The sequence below is a fragment of the Nothobranchius furzeri genome, chromosome 5 (assembly GCF_043380555.1).
Source record: "Nothobranchius furzeri strain GRZ-AD chromosome 5, NfurGRZ-RIMD1, whole genome shotgun sequence".
NCBI classification, from domain to species: Eukaryota; Metazoa; Chordata; class Actinopteri; order Cyprinodontiformes; family Nothobranchiidae; genus Nothobranchius; species Nothobranchius furzeri.
In genome coordinates, this window is record NC_091745.1 from 58,600,448 (window position 1) to 58,620,464 (window position 20,017).

General features: G+C 45.0%; 2 protein-coding genes across 9 annotated transcripts in view; one reads left to right on the top strand and one right to left on the bottom strand.

Moving 5' to 3' along the window:
* The window catches only part of zufsp (zinc finger containing ubiquitin peptidase 1), a 24,029-nt gene extending 12,592 nt beyond the window's left edge, over positions 1-11,437 (bottom strand). The window contains exons 1-5 of one of the 5 annotated variants that reach the window (XM_054740672.2): positions 11,312-11,437; positions 8,671-9,136; positions 4,853-4,954; positions 4,243-4,352; positions 3,535-3,706 (exon numbers count right to left, since the gene is read on the bottom strand). In XM_054740672.2, coding sequence (XP_054596647.2) covers positions 3,535-3,706; positions 4,243-4,352; positions 4,853-4,954; positions 8,671-9,127 — 841 coding nt within the window. In that variant the 5' untranslated portion in view covers positions 9,128-9,136; positions 11,312-11,437. Of the gene's footprint in view, positions 1-3,534; positions 3,707-4,242; positions 4,353-4,852; positions 4,955-8,670; positions 9,137-9,210; positions 9,230-9,794; positions 9,900-10,038; positions 10,124-11,311 lie in introns of those variants that run through there. The other 4 variants (XM_054740675.2, XM_070550956.1, XM_054740674.2 and 1 more) reach the window with 4 other exon arrangements.
* On the top strand, positions 10,119-18,798 carry kpna5 (karyopherin alpha 5 (importin alpha 6)). Of its 4 annotated transcripts, XM_070550953.1 has the most exons (15): positions 10,424-10,524; positions 10,609-10,717; positions 11,345-11,478; positions 11,649-11,750; positions 12,002-12,101; positions 12,327-12,421; positions 12,986-13,117; positions 13,829-13,917; positions 13,985-14,084; positions 14,170-14,333; positions 14,936-15,014; positions 17,202-17,327; positions 17,435-17,562; positions 17,732-17,910; positions 18,227-18,798. In XM_070550953.1, the coding sequence occupies exons 3-15, from the start codon at positions 11,347-11,349 to the stop codon at positions 18,412-18,414; spliced, it is 1,614 nt and encodes a 537-aa protein (XP_070407054.1). In that variant the 5' UTR covers positions 10,424-10,524; positions 10,609-10,717; positions 11,345-11,346; the 3' UTR covers positions 18,415-18,798. The 4 variants fall into 4 exon arrangements, with proteins under 4 accessions (XP_015805017.1, XP_070407053.1, XP_070407054.1 ...); XM_015949531.3 differs by lacking the exons at positions 10,424-10,524; positions 10,609-10,717 and adding an exon at positions 10,119-10,253; XM_070550952.1 differs by lacking the exon at positions 10,609-10,717 and having other exon boundaries at positions 10,272-10,524.
* The last annotated feature ends 1,219 nt before the right edge of the window (positions 18,799-20,017 follow it).

The window sequence follows — 20,017 nt, forward strand, 5'->3', positions numbered from 1 at the left end:
AAAACAGATGAAAACAATCGACAATAGTAAAATGGTCGGTATGAGATTTGATCATATGAGTCACAAGTCAGCCGGCGTCAAGTCAAATCCCCACGCTTGGGGTGAAAGTCAGAGTCCGGTGGTGCGATTTTTTCCTACCACACCGTTGAGATTGTTCACTGAAGAGAGCAGTCTGCTCTTCAGTTACTTGAGATGTCCTGGTTCGTTCAGTGGTTAAGGCTCGCCATCTCCCTCGTCAGGAAGAAATCCAGTTCTCGTTCCAAGTGAGTGATCATAGGAGTCGGGATCAAACCCAAGGAAAAAAAAAAAACCAGCCTGTAAACAACAGGACTGTTAGCGAGTTGGCATCGACCCTTCTCGTCACATCACAGCATAAAGTCTTACAGACTTAAACAAATGCTTCACTCTATTGGCATAGCCAATCATGTTTGGGTTCACAGTTCAACTAACATAACATCAATTTGATTGTCTATTAAAATAATTCTCAGTAGCTCTGGAAATATAATTACATATGACAACAATTGTTCAGCTCAATAGGCTCAGTTAGATTCTATTACTCTACACTATTCAACAAGAAATACATTCATGACAACAAGGATACATTTAATTGTGTTTCTATACAGCATTGTGACACCTTGTATATCTGTAACACAATAAATAAATAAATAAATAAATAAATAAATAAATAAATAAAATGTTCTATAACAAAATTCAACAAAATATAAATTCTGGTCCTTTGGTCCACCTTTGTAAAATAATTCCTCCCTAATCAGTTAGCTTTTATTTATTTTTATTTATCTATTTTTTTTATTATTAAATGTTTGGTTAAGGGACGCATTGCTAATTCTATGGCGTTAGCTATAACGCCCCTGAGGACCTTGTACATCTAGGCCGTACCACCATTAACTGGCGGTTTGAGCCGTTAACTCCTGGGAATCCCATATGCCCTACCGCCGTTAACTGGCGGTTTGAGCCGTTAACTCCTATATGCCCTACCACCGTTAACTGGTAGTTTGAGATGTTAACTCCTGGGATCTAACGTCTAGCAGCCCACTGCTGTCACCTCGGTTGCTGTAATTAGCTTTTTGAATTTAATAATTTACTGAATTTAATCTCATTCACTCACCAACGCGCTCCAACGGTTCCCTCCTACAGAGGATTGGTTCACTCTGTCGTCTCCACACAAATCTATAAGAATGGAATTAATTTGATAAGCTATTTAAGTTTCCTTTTTTTTTTAAGTTGCATCGTTAGCTTTTTCTCTTCTTTTTTCTTTACTCACCGCGTTGGTTCCAAGTTCCTAGCTCTTATTAGAAGGAGTCAAGTCCGCCTCTCCCTCTATCTATGCGGCACCCAAATCAGGGTTCTTCACGGCCTCGACCGTTGTTTTTTTCTCTCTCTCTCTCTCTCTAACCGCTCAGTCTTTGCTTTCTGTATCTGCGTGCTGCACAGCCGTTTGTCTCTCCTCTCGCTCAGCTGCGTCGCACGGTTTTATTTCGCGGAGGCGGGACTTATTTCTCTCAGCCAATGAAATTTCAGATTCCCACCTGGACCAATAGTATACAGCTTTCCTCTTCTGTTTCTGTTAGGGATGTTCAAGATTCTTGTTTTAACCGATGTTTAATATTAAACTCGTTATTTTAGTTATTCACCCTTCCAATAATTCATTATGAAATTATCTATTAGTTAATTAGATATCTATTAATTAGTATTGTTAATTTCCTTAATTTATATTTTATATTTTATCTAAATTGAGGATGGATCATATTAGTAAGCCAATTAGTTAATACCTCATTAAGGTTCTAGCTTCTGGGTTACACAGTCATTGAGAGCGTGATGACTTTCGCTATTCCTGTGTGGTACGCGGGGTGCACAGTAGCTGATAAAAACAGAAACCAGAGGGTCATCAGAGAGGCGGAAAAGGTGATTGGATGCACCCTTCCCTCCTTGGACACTATCGCCCTGCAGAGGTGTCTCACTAGAGCAAGGACCATCTCCAGGGACATTTACCACCCAAACCACTACCTTTTTGCCATGCTGCCCTCTGGGAAAAGGTTCAGATCCCTCAGCTGCAGGACCGACAGACTGAGGAAGAGTTTCTTTCCCTGGGCTGTTAGAACCCTGAATGGACAGAAAAATCAACTCTATTGATATTATTTATTGTATTTTGTAATGTTTTTGTTTTTATTGCATGGTGCATATTGTACTTGTTTTAGCTATTTTTCTTAGTATTTTTAGCGGATGCCTAATGTGGAGCTCTAGGAAATTTCGTTGAATGGACAATCAATTAATGACAATAAAGGATATCTATCTATCTATCTAAACACATATTCGTCTCCTGAACACTTTAGTCTTTTGTTCCCTGTACCCATGGATCCTTCCAATACAAGTCCTCTATCGTATTGATATTTCTGTTGTGTTGGTGTAATGAAATATCTTACAATGCTATTACTGCCAAACTACACCCATGTGGTTTTATCACTGTTGCCCATGGACCTACCCACTTCTCTTCTGATGCCCTCCAGCAGCCTAGAAATCTAGACGGACCGTAGCAGAAGCAAAATGATTTTGCTTTGCAGGTTGTATATATTCACATATATACCAGGCTAGCCCTCCTGCCTTTAGCACCCAGATAGATGTATTAGCAGAAGGATAAGTGGCTTCCTTAGTAGTTTATAATATTCAGAAGTGTATCCATCTATGTTTCGCTTCAACTTTGAGAATCATGAATTTCTCCAACTGTAACTTCATGTCAGAATCCCATGTTGATCCATTCCTCAGCTGCCCTTGGCAAACTGTAAATTTAGAGGCTCTACTAACGTTTTTATCTGATCCTTATTGATTGTTTATAGGGAATATAAACCTCTCATGTGACCTGTTCTATAGGAATAAAATATTTGTTTCTGTTCCCGTTCTGAGACAAAGCCGCTCCCTTCTCAACTTTAGACCCTTCCATTGGGTTTAGTATTCAAATCCTTCCATCTTTCATCCTTTTTCCGTGTTCTATCAGTTGTGCTTTTTTCTTCCTATTTTTCATGTTTACTACTCCCCACCTACAAATGCACAACAATACAAACACAGACCCATCACAGTGAAGCAGTGATGAACAGAAGATCTTTTTGTGGGGTCAGCTACTCGCGTGTTTTCAACAGTTCCTTTCCAAAAAGCCAAACTGAGGTGCCCCTTGCTTATTTAATACACCCACCTTACTCTGTCGGCAGAGGGAATTCCTCCAGTGTGAAGTGATGCAGAGGGGAACCCTGCTTCTCACCTTGATCCTTTGGAAACACCATCCAAATAACCAAGTTTTGGGTTTTTTAGGACATCCTGCCATATTTTTCCTCTCATCATAGTCAATGCCCTTCTCCTTTTGGTATATTTTTTAGTTCTTAGCAGCTTATTGCCAGCATGATCAGGTTTAGCATTCTCATTCATCCATTACAAAAGCCTAGACTGTACCCTAAGAGGCCAAAATGTGCTTCTTCTGCACCTTTTTTCTGATTGTGTTGCACTCAGAAGCATGAACAACCATACCCTGGGTTCTGGTTGAGCCATCATCCATGCCTGAGGCCAAGGACTCCATCATGTCAGCCTTCTTACTGTGAAACTCTGCAGAGGTCAAACGGCCAGAAGCCACAGCCTTCTCCATAGACCTCTCCATCTGCTGGCGATAGCCTCCTCCTCCTCCCCCAACACCGAACCGTCTCTGAACATCAGCAAACACACAAACGGAAACTTACAGTGTCACATGCCACGTTGGATTATTAGGATAAAAACCAGACAGAAGATCTGGTTCATATAGCATGTTGGAGAGATTAACAGGCACTTATTGTTGTACACCTTTAAGTTGCTCCTTCTTTTATTCTGTTACCTGCTCCTAATAATGTCAGCATGAACACATCCATGATTTGCAGCAGGCTAGTGCAATTAGCCCTTAATAACGTCTGATTACTGATGAACACACACACACACACACACACACACACACACACACACAGGATGGGGACAGAAATCCAATGCAATGGGCCTTTTTTGTTGTGTCTGAGTGTTCTGTTCTCTGTGTTAACACCTGGCTCTAACATCTGTCTTGAGCAAAGGACCACCCACTTACCAGAAGAACCAATCACTGGAGGAGCGTAAAAGATCTCAGCAGGTAGTTCCCGTTTAATGTTGGCACGTTATCACATGAACAATTTTGAAAACCTTTTTAAAAAAATGTATCCTTATCATGTGAACGCTGACCTGCAGCTTTTTAAAGTTCTCTTTCTCCTGCCACGCCTCTTCCTGCCTCCTTTTCTGCTCCTCTTCATGTTGAAGCTGTATGGCCAGTTTCAGGTCACAATCGGTGTTTTCTGCAACAACATAGACAAAAAACTCAGGTGCTTCATTTATAAAGCTTGCTTATGCACACACAAAAGTGGTCTAAGTAGCTTTCTACGCAAACTGTCTAATCTACAGAAAAACATGACAAGAAAATGTGCGCTACTTTAAGCAAACTCTGACCCTGGCGTAAGCACATTTTGGGGATGGGGAAAGTGGCGGTGCAGCTGGTGAGATGGTAACATGGTGAATTTAAATCACGCTGTCAGACAGATAGACCCCCGTACACACACACATCCACAAAACCAACAGCTAACACCGCCCCACAGTCATCTCTGAGCACCATCATGCAGCCGTTTTGATGGCATCATTTAAATGACTGTTGCCATCTTCCTCTTTGCCTCCATCTGACTACTTCTCTTTCATGTTTTTCTTTTATGTGCACGACAGATGTCGTTGCTGTTCGTTGCTCTCAAAGCATTCACTGCTGTTACAACACTGTGCCAAACGATGGCGATAGAAAGTCACTTACTCTGGTCCGAGTGCTGATCCTGAAGATGCAGCTCCACATGCTCCTGCAGGATGAATGGGCTGCTACACACCATGGAACACATGGGACAAAAGAACTGCTCTTCTAGAAATAATACAGAAAGTTCAACTTATGTTGCTTCAAAATCCTAAATATGAAAAACATAGGTACAGTGGGGCAAGGAAGTATTTGGAAGACACTGATTGTGCAAGTTTTCCCCATTAATTTTCATCCAAGTACATACGTAGACTGAGAGAGGCAGAATGTTAAAAATTCAGGAATTCATATTGTAGGCTTTTAAAGAATTTATTTGTATATTAGTGCAGAAAATTCATTTTTAGCTCCTACAAACAAGCAACTCCTCCTTGAACCGCCACCGTATCGAGGTGGAGGAGTTCGATTGCCCTAAGGATCCTAGGAGCTATGTTGTCTGGGGCAAATTGGTCCTAGGTGAAGGGTGAGACAAAGTGCAGTTCAGAAAACTCTTCATGGAAGTGAAATCAAAGAGCCCGAGTTCGTGGCGCAGAGGATTACCGGGGTCCCACCCTGGAGCCGGGCCTGGGGTTGGGGCCCGTGAGCGAGCGCCTGGTGGCCAGGCTTTCACCCAAGGGGCCCGGCCAGACCCAGCCCGAACCAGATACATGGGCTCATCCACCTGTGGATCCACAACCTGCAGGAGGAACATGAAGAGTCCGGTGCAATGTGGATCGGGTAGCAGACCAAGGTGGGAGTTTTGGCGGTCCAATCCCCGGACACAAAAACTGGCTATTGGGACATGGAACATTACCTCTCTGGTGGGGAAGAAGCAGAAGCTTGCGGAAGAGGTTGAGCGATACTGGCTAGATATAGTCTGGCTCACCTCAACTTATAGCAATGGCTCTGGAATCCAAGTCCTTGAGAGGGGTTGGACTCTTTTTTTATGCTGGAGTTGCTCCAGGTGAGAAGCGGAGGGCTGGCATGGGCTTTCTGTTAGCCCCAAGACACTCTGCCTGTACGTTGGGGTTTTCTCCGGGGGACGAAAGGGTAGCTTCTCTGTGCCTTCAGGTCGGGAAACGAGTCCTGACTGTAGTTTGTGCTTATCCACCAAATATCAGTTCAGAGTACCCACCGTTTTTGGAGTCCCTGGGACAAGTACTAAATGGTGCTCTGACTGGGGACTCCATAGTCCTGCTGGGGGACTTCATTACTCACGCTGGCAATGACAGCGTGACCTGGAGTGGTGTGATTGGGAGGAACAGCCCGCCCAATCTGAACTTGAGTGGTGTTCTGTTATTGGACTTCTGCACAAGTCGCAGCTTGGCCATAACAAACACCATGTTCAAACAAAAGGATGCTCATCAGTAAACCTGGTACCAGGGCAGCCTATGTTACAGGTCAATGACTAACTTTGTAGTTGCATCATCTGACCTGAGACCGTATGTTTTGGACACTCGAGTAAAGAGAGGAGTGGATCTGTCAACTGTAAATGTTGAGGTGGCTATTGCTAGCAGTGGTCGCAAGGTGGCCGGTACCAGTCAAGACAGTAACCCTCGTACCCGCTGGTGGACACCAGAGGTTAGGGGAGCAGTCAAGCTGAAGAAGGAGGCCTATAGGGCGTGGCTGGTCTGTGGGTCTCTAGAGGCAGCAGACAAGTACCGGAAGGCCAAGCAGGGTGCAGCAGTAGCAGTTTCTGAGGCAAAATCTCAGGCGTGGGAAGAGTTTGGCGAGACCATGGAGAAAGACTATCGATCTGCTCCAAAATTGTTCTGGCAAACCATCCGGTGCCTCAGAGGAGGAAGGCAGCAACTTGCTCACACTGTTAACAGTGGGGATGGGGAGCTGTTGACGTCAACTGGGGCTATAGTCGGGCGGTGGAAGGAATATTTTGAGGAGCTCCTCAATCCCACTGACACATATTTTGAGGAGAAACCAGAGCTGGGAGACCTGGGGATGGACTGTACAATCTCTGGGGCGGAAGTCACTGAGGTAGTCAAACAACTATGCAGCATCAGAGCCCCTGGAGTGGATGAGATCCGACCTGGGTATCAAGGTTTTGGATGTTGTGGGACTGTCTTGGTTGACACGTCTCTGCAACATTGGGTGGTCATCGGGGGCAGTTCCTGTGGAGTGGCAAACTGGGAAGGTGATCCCAATTTAAAAAAAATGTTTAAAAGGGGGACCAGAGGGTGTGTTCCAACTATAGGGGATCACACTCAGCCTTCCGGGAAAGGTCTACTCCAGAGTACTTGAAAGGAGAGTCCGGTCGGTAGTTGAATCAGATAGAGGAGGAGCAATGTGGTTTTCATCCTGGCTGTGGAACTGTGGACCAACTCTTGCTACCCTTTACCCTTGCTAGGGTGATGGAGGGGTCATGGGAGTTTGCCCAACCAATCCACATGACCGTGTCCCCAGAGACACCCAGTGGAGGGCACTCCAGGTGTATGGGGTAGATGGTCTTTTGCTAAGGGCCTTTCAGTCCCTGTACCAGAAGAGTGCGAGTTTGGTCCACATAGCCGGCAGTAAGTTGGACCTGTTCCCAGTGAGGGCTGGACTCCGCCAGGGTTGACCTTTGTCACCGGTCCTGTTCATAAAGTTTATGGACAGGATTTTTAGGCGCAGCCGTGGTGTTGAGGGTGTGGAGTTTGGTGGAAGAAGAATCTCTTCTCTGCTTTATGAGGATGATGTGGTCCTGCTAGCTTCATCAGACTCTGACCTACAGCTCTTGCTGGGGAGGTTTGCAGCCAAGTGTGAAGCAGCTGGGATGAGGATCAGCACCTCCAAGTCTGACACCATGGTTCTCAACCAGAAAAGGGCGACTTGCCAACTCCGGGTCGGGCGATAGGTCCTGCCTCAAGTAGAGGAGTTCAAGTATCTTGGGGTCTTGTTCACGAGTGACGGAAGGAGGAAGCAGGAGATCGACAGGCGGATTGGGGCAGTGTCTGCAGTGATGCGGATGCTGAATCGGTCTGTTGTAGTGAAGAAGGAGCTGAGCCGAAAAGCAAGGCTCTCGATTTACCGGTTGATCTACTGCCCAGTCCTCACCTATCAGGGTTTCCCCCAGTGCTTTATAAGCCTGGCAGCCCGCCAGGCTTTGCTTGCCCACCCGCCAGGCTAAGCGTCATGCCCCGCACCCCTCCCCGACCCTACCGTGTCCGCTGACACGAATGGCGCAAGGAAACTAGATCCCTCCATCAGCTGATACTGGTGAGAAACAGCAGTGGAACGTGTGCAAGCACCCCACCCCCGCTCTCACGGAGGAGCGCTGTGGGACGGAGTAGAGTAGAGTAGAGCCGCTGCAGGGGTCAGTTGAGGTGGTTTGGGCATCTTGTTAGGATGCCTCCTGGATGCCTCCCCAGGGAGGTGTTTCAGGCATGTCCTGCCAGCAGGAGGTCCCCTGGTCAACCCAGGACACGCTGGAGAAAGTAAATCTTCAAGGTCCAGGAATGCCTTGGGGTCCTTCTGGAGGAGCTGGAGGAGGTGGCCGGGAAGAGGACGGTCTGGAACTCCCTAGTTGGGATGCTGCCCCCACGACCCGGATCCAGATAGACGATAGAAGACGAGACGAGACAAACAAGCAAGAGTTGTGGCCCTCAAAGACATGTTTTTATATATATATATATATATACATATAAACATATAGGACAGCTCAGAAATCCAAAGTCTAAAAAATGTGATTTCAAGGTTTCTTTTTACATTCTGTCTCTGACAGCTGAAGTGAAACATTAATGTAGATTACAGACCTCTCATCTTTTGTAAGTGGGACATTTTGCATAACAATGGCTGAAAAATACTTTTTTGCCCAACTGTAGCTCTTCCTGATACGGACGGCTGCAGCAGCTCACCTTTGGTGTGATCAGATTTGTTTCCAGTGACGGTCTCCTTACAGCAGCTGGTGGAGGGTTTAGGACACGATTCTTTTAAACGTGCCTTTAACCAAAAACTCTCAGCATGTGGTGAGTTATTCTTTCCTGTTTGTCCTGAGTCTGCATGGACTCTGCTGGTTATTGCTTCACCAGATGAATCACAGCTGTTTCCAGATGCAAAGGACTTTGATGTTTGGGCCATCCTTCTGTCACTTATAGCAACGTTTTTTGTTTTGGAGGAACCTGAAAAGCATGTGGCATTTGTGTGCTCTTCAGGATGTGCAGTTGATATGTGGAAACTGAGTTCGTTAAAGGAAACTCCAGCCAGGGAACATAGTGGACAGTGCATGTCATTTTCTAGGTGACTGAGAAGGAGATGCGTCTTCATGTCCTCCTCCAACATCAGTTCTTCTCCGCAGATTTCACAGGTCAGCATGGCCGCCACCTGCAGACAAAGGTTAGTATTAAGCTCTAATACAGCAGAAGCCTTGCAAATGCCAGATTAAAAGATTGATTTACAGTCTCTGAACGTGGTAAGCCTTGCACACAAACTGAACAGTCATTCAGGAATGGGATCTGAACATATACATGTAAATATCAGGTAAATATCTAAACTTCGGATTTAATAACTACTCTTATCCACCTATGTAACCAGAATACTTCTGGAACACCATCAGAATGCTAGTCTGCTGTTCGTCACCTGATCTCAATCTGAGATATGAGAGAAGCTGTCAACACGTGACCAGGTCAGGTTCATGAAATGAATGAAAGAGTTCAACAACACATGAAGCTTTTATGACGGTTTGAATTTGAATTTTGCAAGTTCCAGTTTGAAGTCAGATAACAAGTCAGTTGAAAGCAGGTCCAATTTCCGCTGAATGTTCTAGTAACGCTGTTTTTCTGACACACACACACACACACACGCACGCACACACACACACACACACACACACACACACACACACACACACACACACACACACACACACACACACACACACACACACACACACACACACACACACACACACACACACACACACACACCGGGTAGGATCCAGCAGCGAATGTTAGTCTCGAATAAAAACAGAAAATTTACTTACTAATAACAATACATCAACCCAAAGGAGACTGACTCCAACACAGCTTTGCTTTACGTCATTGCGCTTTAAAGGCCTTGACACTATGAACTGGTTCCGTACAAATTTTCAAAATAAATCTAAAACAATTCATGCGTCCCGATGTTAAGTCCTATAATGAAGGCACAAATCTATAGCAAGTGAGTTAAAACCATTTTTCCTATGCGCATGCGTGCAGACAGGTTTCAGATGGAAAGGCTTCACTTACTAACGGATGGTGGTTTGGTTTTATTTTTTACCCTATACAGAGAAACATTATTAGTCTAGCTTGACGCAGAACTGTTTGGCGGGCGGTTTTACAGCTGGCGGAAACGACGTCATTGTTGTTGTCGTGAGAGGGTTTCTGGGAAACTGTTTACCAGAACGCCATTTTGGTTTAAGAAGAGTGAGAACAGCTGTCCTGGTTTTTGTCTTTATGCGCTGGTGAGACCGGGACTGAGGGAGGGTGGTGGCGAGTTTTGGTCTCAGAGTTCAGCTTTCTCACGGGACGTAGCGCAAGCTGTTAACTTGCTATGAAGCTAGCGGAGCTTGTTAGTTAGGCTAAACCACCACACACGGTGGAGCGGTGTTTATAGTCTGGTGGTGTCACTAGTTCAGACTGGTTTTTCTGTTTAAATAGTTTAATTTCCGGTCTTGTTCAGTGTAATGTTTACTTTAACCATCGGGACACGTTTAGCTAGTCTGGCGCTGATCTGTAAGTTAAATGAAACGGTCACGTCTAAACAATAAAGATGTTTAGCTTCCTGTTGTGTTTCTGATATTAAACCGTTTATATTAGGTCCGTCTGATGGTCAGGACAGATTGAACGAATCCATCATGAAACAGCAGATTTGAACTGGATTCACTGGTTAGCTCTGAAACCCAGCTGATCGGACACCAGTTTCAGGGTGGGTTCATTAACTGACAGCTGGGGTTTTCTCTGAACCAGGATCAGCCATTAGAGTGGCGTTTACAGTTAACACACCAGGTGAACTGGAGGAGGGTTTTGGGTTCGTGTTTTGCAGTCAGACAACAGATTTGTGTTTCCACTTTGAGGAGGCAGCAGACTTGTCACCCAAGTTATTTATGGTTATAGTGAGGTTAGGTTGCCCCTAAAAAGTCAGCTCAAGTTGGTTCAATTTCTTTATCTCAGTAATTCTAGATGTTTGGATTTGGACAATGGCGTCCTGTTTCCTCCACTTGCTGTCAGGTTCCTCACACTGGTCCCAGATCCATTTAAAACTGATGAGTTTTACATTTACTGTTTTTAAGGCTGAATTTAGTTAGAAAACTCAGGTCAGGCGCTCCAAGACCCATCCAGTGTTTGGTGAGATCTTGTTTGGTCAGAATGAAGAAAGTAGAAACTGCTGTCACCTAGCAGTCAGAGTTTGAATTGCACCAAATCAAAGAAATGCAGCAAATCTTTCTGTAAATTCTGAAAGAATGAATACACTGCTTTTAAGTATGAATCCAGTGTTGTATCATGAAAATTATAATCTTACATCCTCAGTTTGTTCTTGTGTTGAACTCTTCAGACATGATGGCGAGCCCAAAGAAAGACAACTATAGGATGAAGAGCTACAAGAACAAAGCGTTGAATTCTCAGGAAATGCGTCGAAGGAGAGAGGAGGAAGGAATTCAGCTGCGTAAACAAAAAAGAGAAGAGCAGGTAAACACTCTGGCTCACTTACGCTTTCATGTTTAAAACTAGCTTTGGCCAATGGTACCTTGGAGCTGTGCATCATTCAGGATTATGTTAGAGAGGCTGATGAGGGTGTTTTGTGGTTTGTTGATATGCTAGAAGCTTGGTAACAAAGTTATGTGATTCATCTGAAACAGCTCTTCAAAAGGAGGAACGTGTCTGTACCTTCAGCTGATGAGTCGATGCTGGACTGTCCGATCCAGGATCCCGACATCAGCTCCACAGTACCTGTCACAGGCGTAAGTGTTGGTCAAATAAAAACATCCCACAACCACATGTCAGGTTGGTTCAGGACTCACATTTTTGTAATTTTGCCCCAAATGAAGATTTCCAGAGTGAAGTCTGGAAAATAAAATCCACCTAATTCTGTAACGGAATGAATTTATCCCATCGATCTAACGTGGCTCACATCAAACAACGGAGACACAACATGAGCGTTAATGCTGCATACATCCATGCTGGGTCTGTATCTAACATTGTGTTTGTTCAGGATGTGGTCATAACACCAGACATGATTCAGATGATCTTCTCTGAAGACCCGGATCAGCAGCTAATCGCTACGCAGAAGTTCAGGAAATTACTCTCAAAAGGTTGGTATCCCACATTTCCACCATTCCTCTCTGTGCTCCATAGATGATGCTGCTGAGGTCTGCAGCATAAGTGTGGAGACTGCTTAAAAACGCACAAACTGGGCCCATATCTACTGGAATAAAACCAGTAGATAGATTTAACATGTTATGTTGTTGTAGAATAAAGGTCCACTCTTATGCCATTAGTGCACAATTTACCTCACTGTTTCTGTTTCTTTGGCACAGAGCCCAACCCACCCATCGACGAGGTCATTTCCTCTCCTGATGTTGTTCCTCGCTTTGTTGAGTTTCTGAAGAAAAATGAGAACTCGACTCTGCAGGTGAGAACTTTACGCTCTTCTCCTGACTCGCTGTCATTCTGAAGGTCAGCATCACCCGACAAGCTCTGACGCAACAAGATAAAGATGAATTGTTTTGTTTTTAATGCTCCAGGATTGTTTCAGTTTGCAGCATTTGTTCATTTCCAAAGAGCGAGCGGAGGTCATTAAGTCCTGACCCTGAAGGGCTCTGGTCAGGTCTATTGGGTTGTTCTGAAGGGTGTTTCTGGGTTAAAGTCAGACATAATTCCCACGGCAGCACCGCTGCTCAGTGAGAGTGTAGGAAACATACAATGCCAGTGATATAGCCGTCAGGATCCGATCATTAAGAACGGGACATCCTCAATGATTGGGTGAGGTTTTTCCAGGATTGTACATTTCAGAGGTGTTTAAATTTTTGACAAAATGTTTAATTATTTGGTTGCCATCAATATTTTAAGATAATTTCAAGCAAAATAGCAAAAATGCTTTAAAAAAGCATCTCCGACTGCACCCTCGGTGAGTTGCAGATAAACATAGAGGCCTACTTCCTCTTTTTAAACGTTCTCCTGATGATGTGTCTCACAGTTTGAAGCAGCCTGGGCACTAACCAACATCGCCTCTGGAACCTTCCTGCACACCAAGGTTGTGATTGAAACAGGAGCTGTTCCCATTTTTATTCAGCTGTTGAATTCTGAGTATGAAGACGTCCAGGAGCAGGTGAGTTTTCCCAAGTCTAACAACAAAAACTGACGAGTTTGCACTGTAGGATGTTTCCAATCTTGATGATGTTGCACAACAGAGATGTGCAACGATTTGTGCAAAGATCTTCATGAACATGTTTTGTATCAACTTTAAAACTATTAAAATGTTACAAAGAGTCACAATGTATTCTTTAAACAGTGGTTGATCATCCCTGTTGAGGGAATCCTGTAGAGGATCACAGTGCTGGGAGACAGTTATCAACCACCATCGCAGGGTTTGTCTCGTTAATCTTGCAAACAAATGTCCCAACATCACTAGTCTGTTAAAAAAATGCTGTTCTGGTAAACTCGTTTCTAAAGTCTATAACCAGATGTTCTCCATGTCTTTGATGGTCTCCCTGAGCCGCCTCCAGCTCCTGATGTGGTTCTTTGCTCCGACCATAAGAGAGCCAGAACGTTCAGTGGTGAAATCAAAGATCTCGTTGTGGTTTAGTTGTTGAACTAGTTTGGTGAAGAATAGAACCAAACCAAACTCCTTCACACAAACACTCACACCAACGCTGCAGGAGATGTTCGGATCAGCAGCTTCTTTATTTTAGAGCATTTAGTTTTAATTGTTACTAAACGTGTGTGTGTGTGTGTGTGTGTGTGTGTGTGTGTGTGTGTGTGTGTGTGTGTGTGTGTGTGTGTGTGTGTGTGTGTGTGTGTGTGTGTGTGCACGCGCCAGGCTGTGTGGGCTTTAGGGAACATAGCAGGGGATAATGCTGAGTGCAGAGACTACGTGCTCAGCTGTGGCATCCTCCCGTCTCTACAGCAGTAAGTCTCCTCTCCTCTTCTCGAGTTTCTCTGGTCTTCAGAAATGGGAAGTTTTTTTTTCTTCCAGGCTTCTTGTTAAATCGAACCGACTCACAACCACCCGTAATGCGGTGTGGGCTCTCTCTAACCTGTGCAGAGGGAAGAACCCTCCACCAGATTTTGCCAAGGTGAGCCTGTTCCGGTGACATGACCTTTGTGTTTCTCCATCCAGCTGCAATTCTAAATTGTGTGTTTGTGTTGTTATTGTGTCAGGTGTGTCCTTGTCTCAGCGTTCTGTCCAGACTGCTGTTCAGCAGTGATCCAGATGTGCTGGCTGATGCGTGCTGGGCCCTCTCTTATCTCTCTGATGGGCCCAATGAAAAGATCCAGGCGGTGATTGACTCTGGAGTCTGCCGCAGGCTGGTAGAGCTGCTGATGTGAGACGCTCCTGTTTTATCGTTCGGGTCAAGGTCATTAAGATATGCAATCAGCTGATAGAAACTGTGTGAGGGTCCAGATGAAAGGGGGCATAACAGAGACCACTGGGTGGTTGTGATGTGGGTGTGGCTGCAGCAGGCTAAGGGGTCTGGAGCTTCACTGGGACAGGTGTTACACATAAGACGAGGAGAAAAGGACCCAGAATACAAAAGTATAAACACTTCAGTAAAACCAACATTTCTGCCCTCTGAAGCAGCATCTCTCTGGACGTCTTGTACTGATCCACACACCTGTTGGAGACTTTATCACTATATCTATAAAAACAATGAGTCAGTAAATCTTTCACAGAAATCCATCTTGAGCAGGATTGGGATTGAGCCAGCTGACTGATAGCATTTCTATAACTATAAGTTTCATATGAGCTAATAAATAGATATGTGCTGGCTTTTGTGAGTAACTGGTTCAAGCTGGAACACCAGGATTATTGAAACCTGGGATACAGTGCTGCTGTAGCTGCATGCCAGAACCACAGAGTGGTGCTGATGGGGTTGTTCTACAACAGCCAGCCTGACTGTAGCGTTCATCCCTCTGCTTCCTGTAGGCATGGCGACTACAAAGTGGTTTCTCCGGCTTTACGAGCTGTAGGCAACATCGTAACGGGAGATGACATCCAGACTCAGGTAAAGGCTGCTTCTCACAACGTTCTGTTTGTAAAGAGATTCTCTTCTTATTGGTGTGGGTGTCACAATCTGACGTTAAACCCAGATTAGCTAGGAAATCGCTGTCTCTCTCTGCTGTGAAAACGAAAACCAACGTGTGTTCAGGCACGCGTTAATGTTTGAAATTTTATTAAAAGTTGATGTGGGAGTCATTGTTGAGTTCTAGAACTTTTGTAGGTCATACACAGCACTGATGAAAATGGACTTGGGCAGGCGCTGTGGAGCGACACGCAGCCTTGGTCTGAGCTCCCTCGTGTCAACTCAGGAAAACTATGCTGGGTAACCTACAAATGTCTGATTCAAGCTGAGCTAAGATCAGTAAAGGAAGACATTACATCCAGATCGAGAGACGTGGATTGGCTTAGCTAAAGGAGGACAAATAGAAAATAGGTGCAGAGATGGGAGAGCAGAAGGAGAAGGTGGACACGGCTCTAATGTGAGTAGAGGAGCTCTGATGCTGACTGTGTGCTGCAGGATTTACTGAAGGAACCTAAGGATTTGTTGAAGCTGGGTGACCTGGAGGCCAGATCCAGGTGTAAAGGAAGGAAGACGCTGAATCACAGGACAACAAGGTGGCAAAGTTGATGGAGGAGTGGCTCTGTGAGGAGTTTAAGATAAACTAGGATCTGCTGATTCAGCACTCTAGCACTGAAGACAGGTCAGCTGCTTTGTTGAATCAGTCATTAACTTCCAACAATACACCATAAAAAAAGCTTGGGAGAAGAAAACGGTGATGTTTGGAACCGACAGAATTTACATTTCGATCTAAGTTCCTACCCTCACCTATAGTCGCGAGCTTTGGGCAGTGAGATGTAGATGAGATTGTGGATACAAGCGGCCGGAATTATTTTTTTCTGCAGGGTGGTTGGCTCTCCCTCAGAGATGGGGTGAGAAACTCAGTTATCCGGAGTAGACCCACTGGTCCTCCACATCGAGAGGAGCCAGTTGAGGTGGCTCGGGCATGTGGTTAGGATGCCTCCTGGACCCTGGTGAGGTTTTCTGGGCACGTCCCGAGAGAAGACCTAAAGGAAGACCCAGGACATGCTCTCGGCTGGCCAAGGAACGCCTAGGGAGAGGAAGTCTGGCCTCTCTCCTTAGACTGCTTCCCCGGCGACTCAACCCCAGATAAGCAGATGAAAATGGATAAATGGCAAAGACACTAAAGGAGCAAAATGCTTATACACATGTCCAGAAAATACTGAAGAAGAGAAGATTCTGTTTCAAACTCCCCTTCACGGGCTGATGGTGCACTGGGAAACAGAACTAGGACCCACAGCACCATGCAGGAGGCAGTCAGTGGCTTGAGGAAGCAGGCATAAAAGGTATAGGACATCCAGGGAGACGCTGTGGAGCTCCCCACCACCGAGGGAACGCGAATGACCGGGACGGTGGCATGGAAACACAATGGGCGTGTTTAATGGTAGGAGAGTCCGAAACAGACCTCGGGAGGTCCTGCACAAAGATGGCTGAAAGGACTACTACGGCCTCTGTGCAAACTAATAAAGAATGGAGAAATTAACGCTTTTCAAGAAATGAAAGACAAATGCCATTTCCGGATGTATTCATATCTACAGATCTGAGACCGTTGTAGTAATGAAATTAAGAAGGGAGAAGGAAATTAATCCGTTATTCAAGTGGTTATGTAGGCGTATAATAGGGTTTAACCTAGAACAATGTCTGCCTTGTATTAAAGTCTCTTAGAATGAAGAAATCACTCCACTCTCTGTGAAGACCAACATGGGAGAAAATTAAGACATCCCCGAGGACAAGTGGGACCACACATGGAAAGACCATCTTAATATAACTTTCCCCACAAATAGACTTCAGTCATGCTGGAGACTGGCCCGGATCACCCATTCAGTCCTTCTGGGAGGGAATCCTTTCAGCTCTTAGGATACCATCAACATGTTGTTTAGATTACATACATGTTGGTAAAAGGGGACAAATATCTGAATAGATTCCTGCTTGCTGCTGGAAAGAAAGCTGTCGTGAGGAATAGGCGTAGGGTAGGTGGAACAAAAGGCACGAGAAGTAGGATGCTCTTTTCTCTTCCAGGCATTTTTCTCTCACAGAGAAACTACTTCAAACGGTGCTGCAGTCCCTCCAACATAACGTTGAACGTAATTCTGGAGTCTTTTGTTTTCTCAGGTAATTTTGAACTCTTCAGCGCTGCCATGTTTACTCCACCTGCTCAGCAGTCCCAAGGAGTCCATAAAGAAGGAAGCCTGTTGGACCTTATCCAACATCACTGCAGGAAACCGAGCTCAGATTCAGGTACAGCTGGTGTGTGTGTGTGTGTGTGTGTGTGTGTGTGTGTGTGGGGGGGGGGTTCTGAAGAAGAGTAGCTCTTCCATCTGACTAAACTGTTCTTCTTTCACCAGAATGTTATTGATGCCAACATCTTCCCTGTCCTCATCGAGATCCTTCAAAAAGCAGAGTTCCGCACTAGAAAGGAAGCCGCGTGGGCGATTACGAACGCCACTTCTGGGGGTAACTCTGCACAGATTAGGTATGTTGGCTGCTACGGTTAAATCAAAGTCTTTTGGAAGACGTTAAAGTTCATAAACAGTTTTGGTGTTTGTGTCTCTTGTGGAGCTTCTGGCAGCAGGATGGAGCTACTGGGGCTTTGTTCTCTTCCTCTGATTAAAGAATATTTGATTATTTTGTTTTCTGAACAGGTACCTGGTGTCTCTGAATGTCATCAAACCCATGTGTGATCTGCTGACAGTCATGGACTCCAAGATTGTGCAGGTGTCGCTGAACGGTCTGGAGAACATTCTCAGACTGGGAGAACAGGAGTCCAAACAGAACCAGACGGGCATCAACCCGTACTGTGCGCTGATCGAGGAGGCTTATGGTACCACGTTCCTTTGTGCCCCCATGCCTACAACCATCCAATAACTACTCCCAATAACAAACGGGGACTTTCCGTTTATAGAGGCAGAAAAGACCCACAGGGCAGCACTAATGGATGCAATAGTTGAGATTTGCATAACATTTCCCCTTTAAGTGTTTTAGATTAGAACATGCCAGTAAAAAGGGAATCCAGTGTGGTTTTATTAGGTGTTTAGTTACATTTAAGGCTTTGTGATTATTTCCAAAGGATTTAGTGTAAGGCAACGACTGAGAGCCTGGATATCCCTTCCTGATTTTGTTTTCTTCTGGCCCTGCAGGCTTAGACAAGATTGAATTCCTGCAGAGCCACGAGAACCAGGAGATCTACCAAAAGGCCTTTGATCTGATCGAACGATACTTCGGAGTGGAGGAGGAGGATGCCAGCCTGGCTCCACAGGTGGACCAGGATCAGGGCCAGTTTGTTTTCCAGCAGCAGGAAGGACCCATGGAAGGTTTTCAGCTCTGACCCGGCCCTGCCTTCACTACCCGGTCTACTTTCTAGTCTGCAGGCAGCCAGCTGGCCTGTGGAGGGCTGCAGCTTCATCCAGAATGTCACATCTACTACTGCTCAGAAGACTGGTGAAAAGTGTGCTGCTAGCCTCCATAATCCAAACAGAGACTGTGAAAGTCTTAAGATCCTCAGGCTATGGACGGCTACCATTTGCCAAAATATAGTCGCTTTGTTTTGCCCCCGACTTCCTGCCTGATGACATTTGGTGTTGCAGATGAAGAGTTGACTTCAAATCAGCGTCCATGTCCCTTTAATGAATGTGAAACTACCTCTTAAATTTTCAGAAATGCAGAGAGAGGAGGCAAAGAAAAGCTCTGAATTAAAACACAATACCTCTTTTTTTCTTTGTAAGTGTTGGTTTCATCCAGTCTGGAGTTGGAGTTCAAGTCTGTCACAACCAGAGACTGGCTCTTCTGTTCATATTGGACCTGAATCTGGTGTGGATCTGTTTGTCTTCTCCATCCTGACCTGTGACACAACCTGATCATGGGTTAGCAGCGCTGCTGTGGTCTGCTCTTTAGGCTAATTCCAACACCACCAGTGGCCGTGGCATGTCGCTGATGGATTATGTGCAATAGACTGGATTGAAGTCATAATCCTGTTCTGATCGTGTTCTGCCTGCAGTCGTTTCCTTGATGAGACTCAGATGTTTGTGTTTAAAGCATGGCAAACGTGTGGAGCAGAAATCAGGAGTTTATCGTTCATGACGGAGCGTCTTCATGCACATAGCGCTGTGACCTCTGACCTTTTCACCTGGTGTTTCTCTGTCATCACTCGTGGTTGAAACTATACCGCTTTTAGAACTTCATGGATTAGACATCCGCAAGTGCAGAGAAGACGTCTACGCCTGTAAATAAACATCTGTGTAAATTAGACGTCTACGCGTGGATAAGTCACATGTGAAATTAGATGTCTACAGAGATAACGATGAATGAAACCATAAGAGATTACATCAGATTTGGGAGTGTGGTTTTTTTTCTCACCTGCTTTTCTGTGTCTTTGGCTCCGTGAACGCGGTGAAAACCTTCCAGGTTGTTCCTGATGGAGTTGACTAACATGAAAGATAAACTCCCGTCTTTAAACTCTGGTGTCATTTTTAGATTGAGAAAACAAGATTGGTGTTAATAGAATGTTATTAATGATTATCAGTTACTCCAAACACACCCACATCACCCCACATCTCCAGCTTCACTGGCTGCCAGTTAACTTCGTTCATTTGAAGATCCTGGTTCTGGTTTTTAGGGCCTTACATGGACAAGCACCATCATACATTGGTGATCATCTCAGTCCCTACACCTCCAGCAGCTCTTTGAGGTCCAGTGACCAAAGCCTACTGGTTGTGCAGCGCGCCAGGCTTAAGACCAAAGGCGACAGATCGTTTGCTGCTGTGGCCCCCAGACTCTGGAACTCTCTCCCCTGAGATCAGTGGACTCCTTTACAAAGCACATTTTTAATGTAACCCCCCCCCCCCCATTTATTATATTGATTGTATTTTTCATTTTGTTCTTGTGAAGTGCTTCCTGATATTTATCTTGAGATACTTTCTTCTACTAATCTG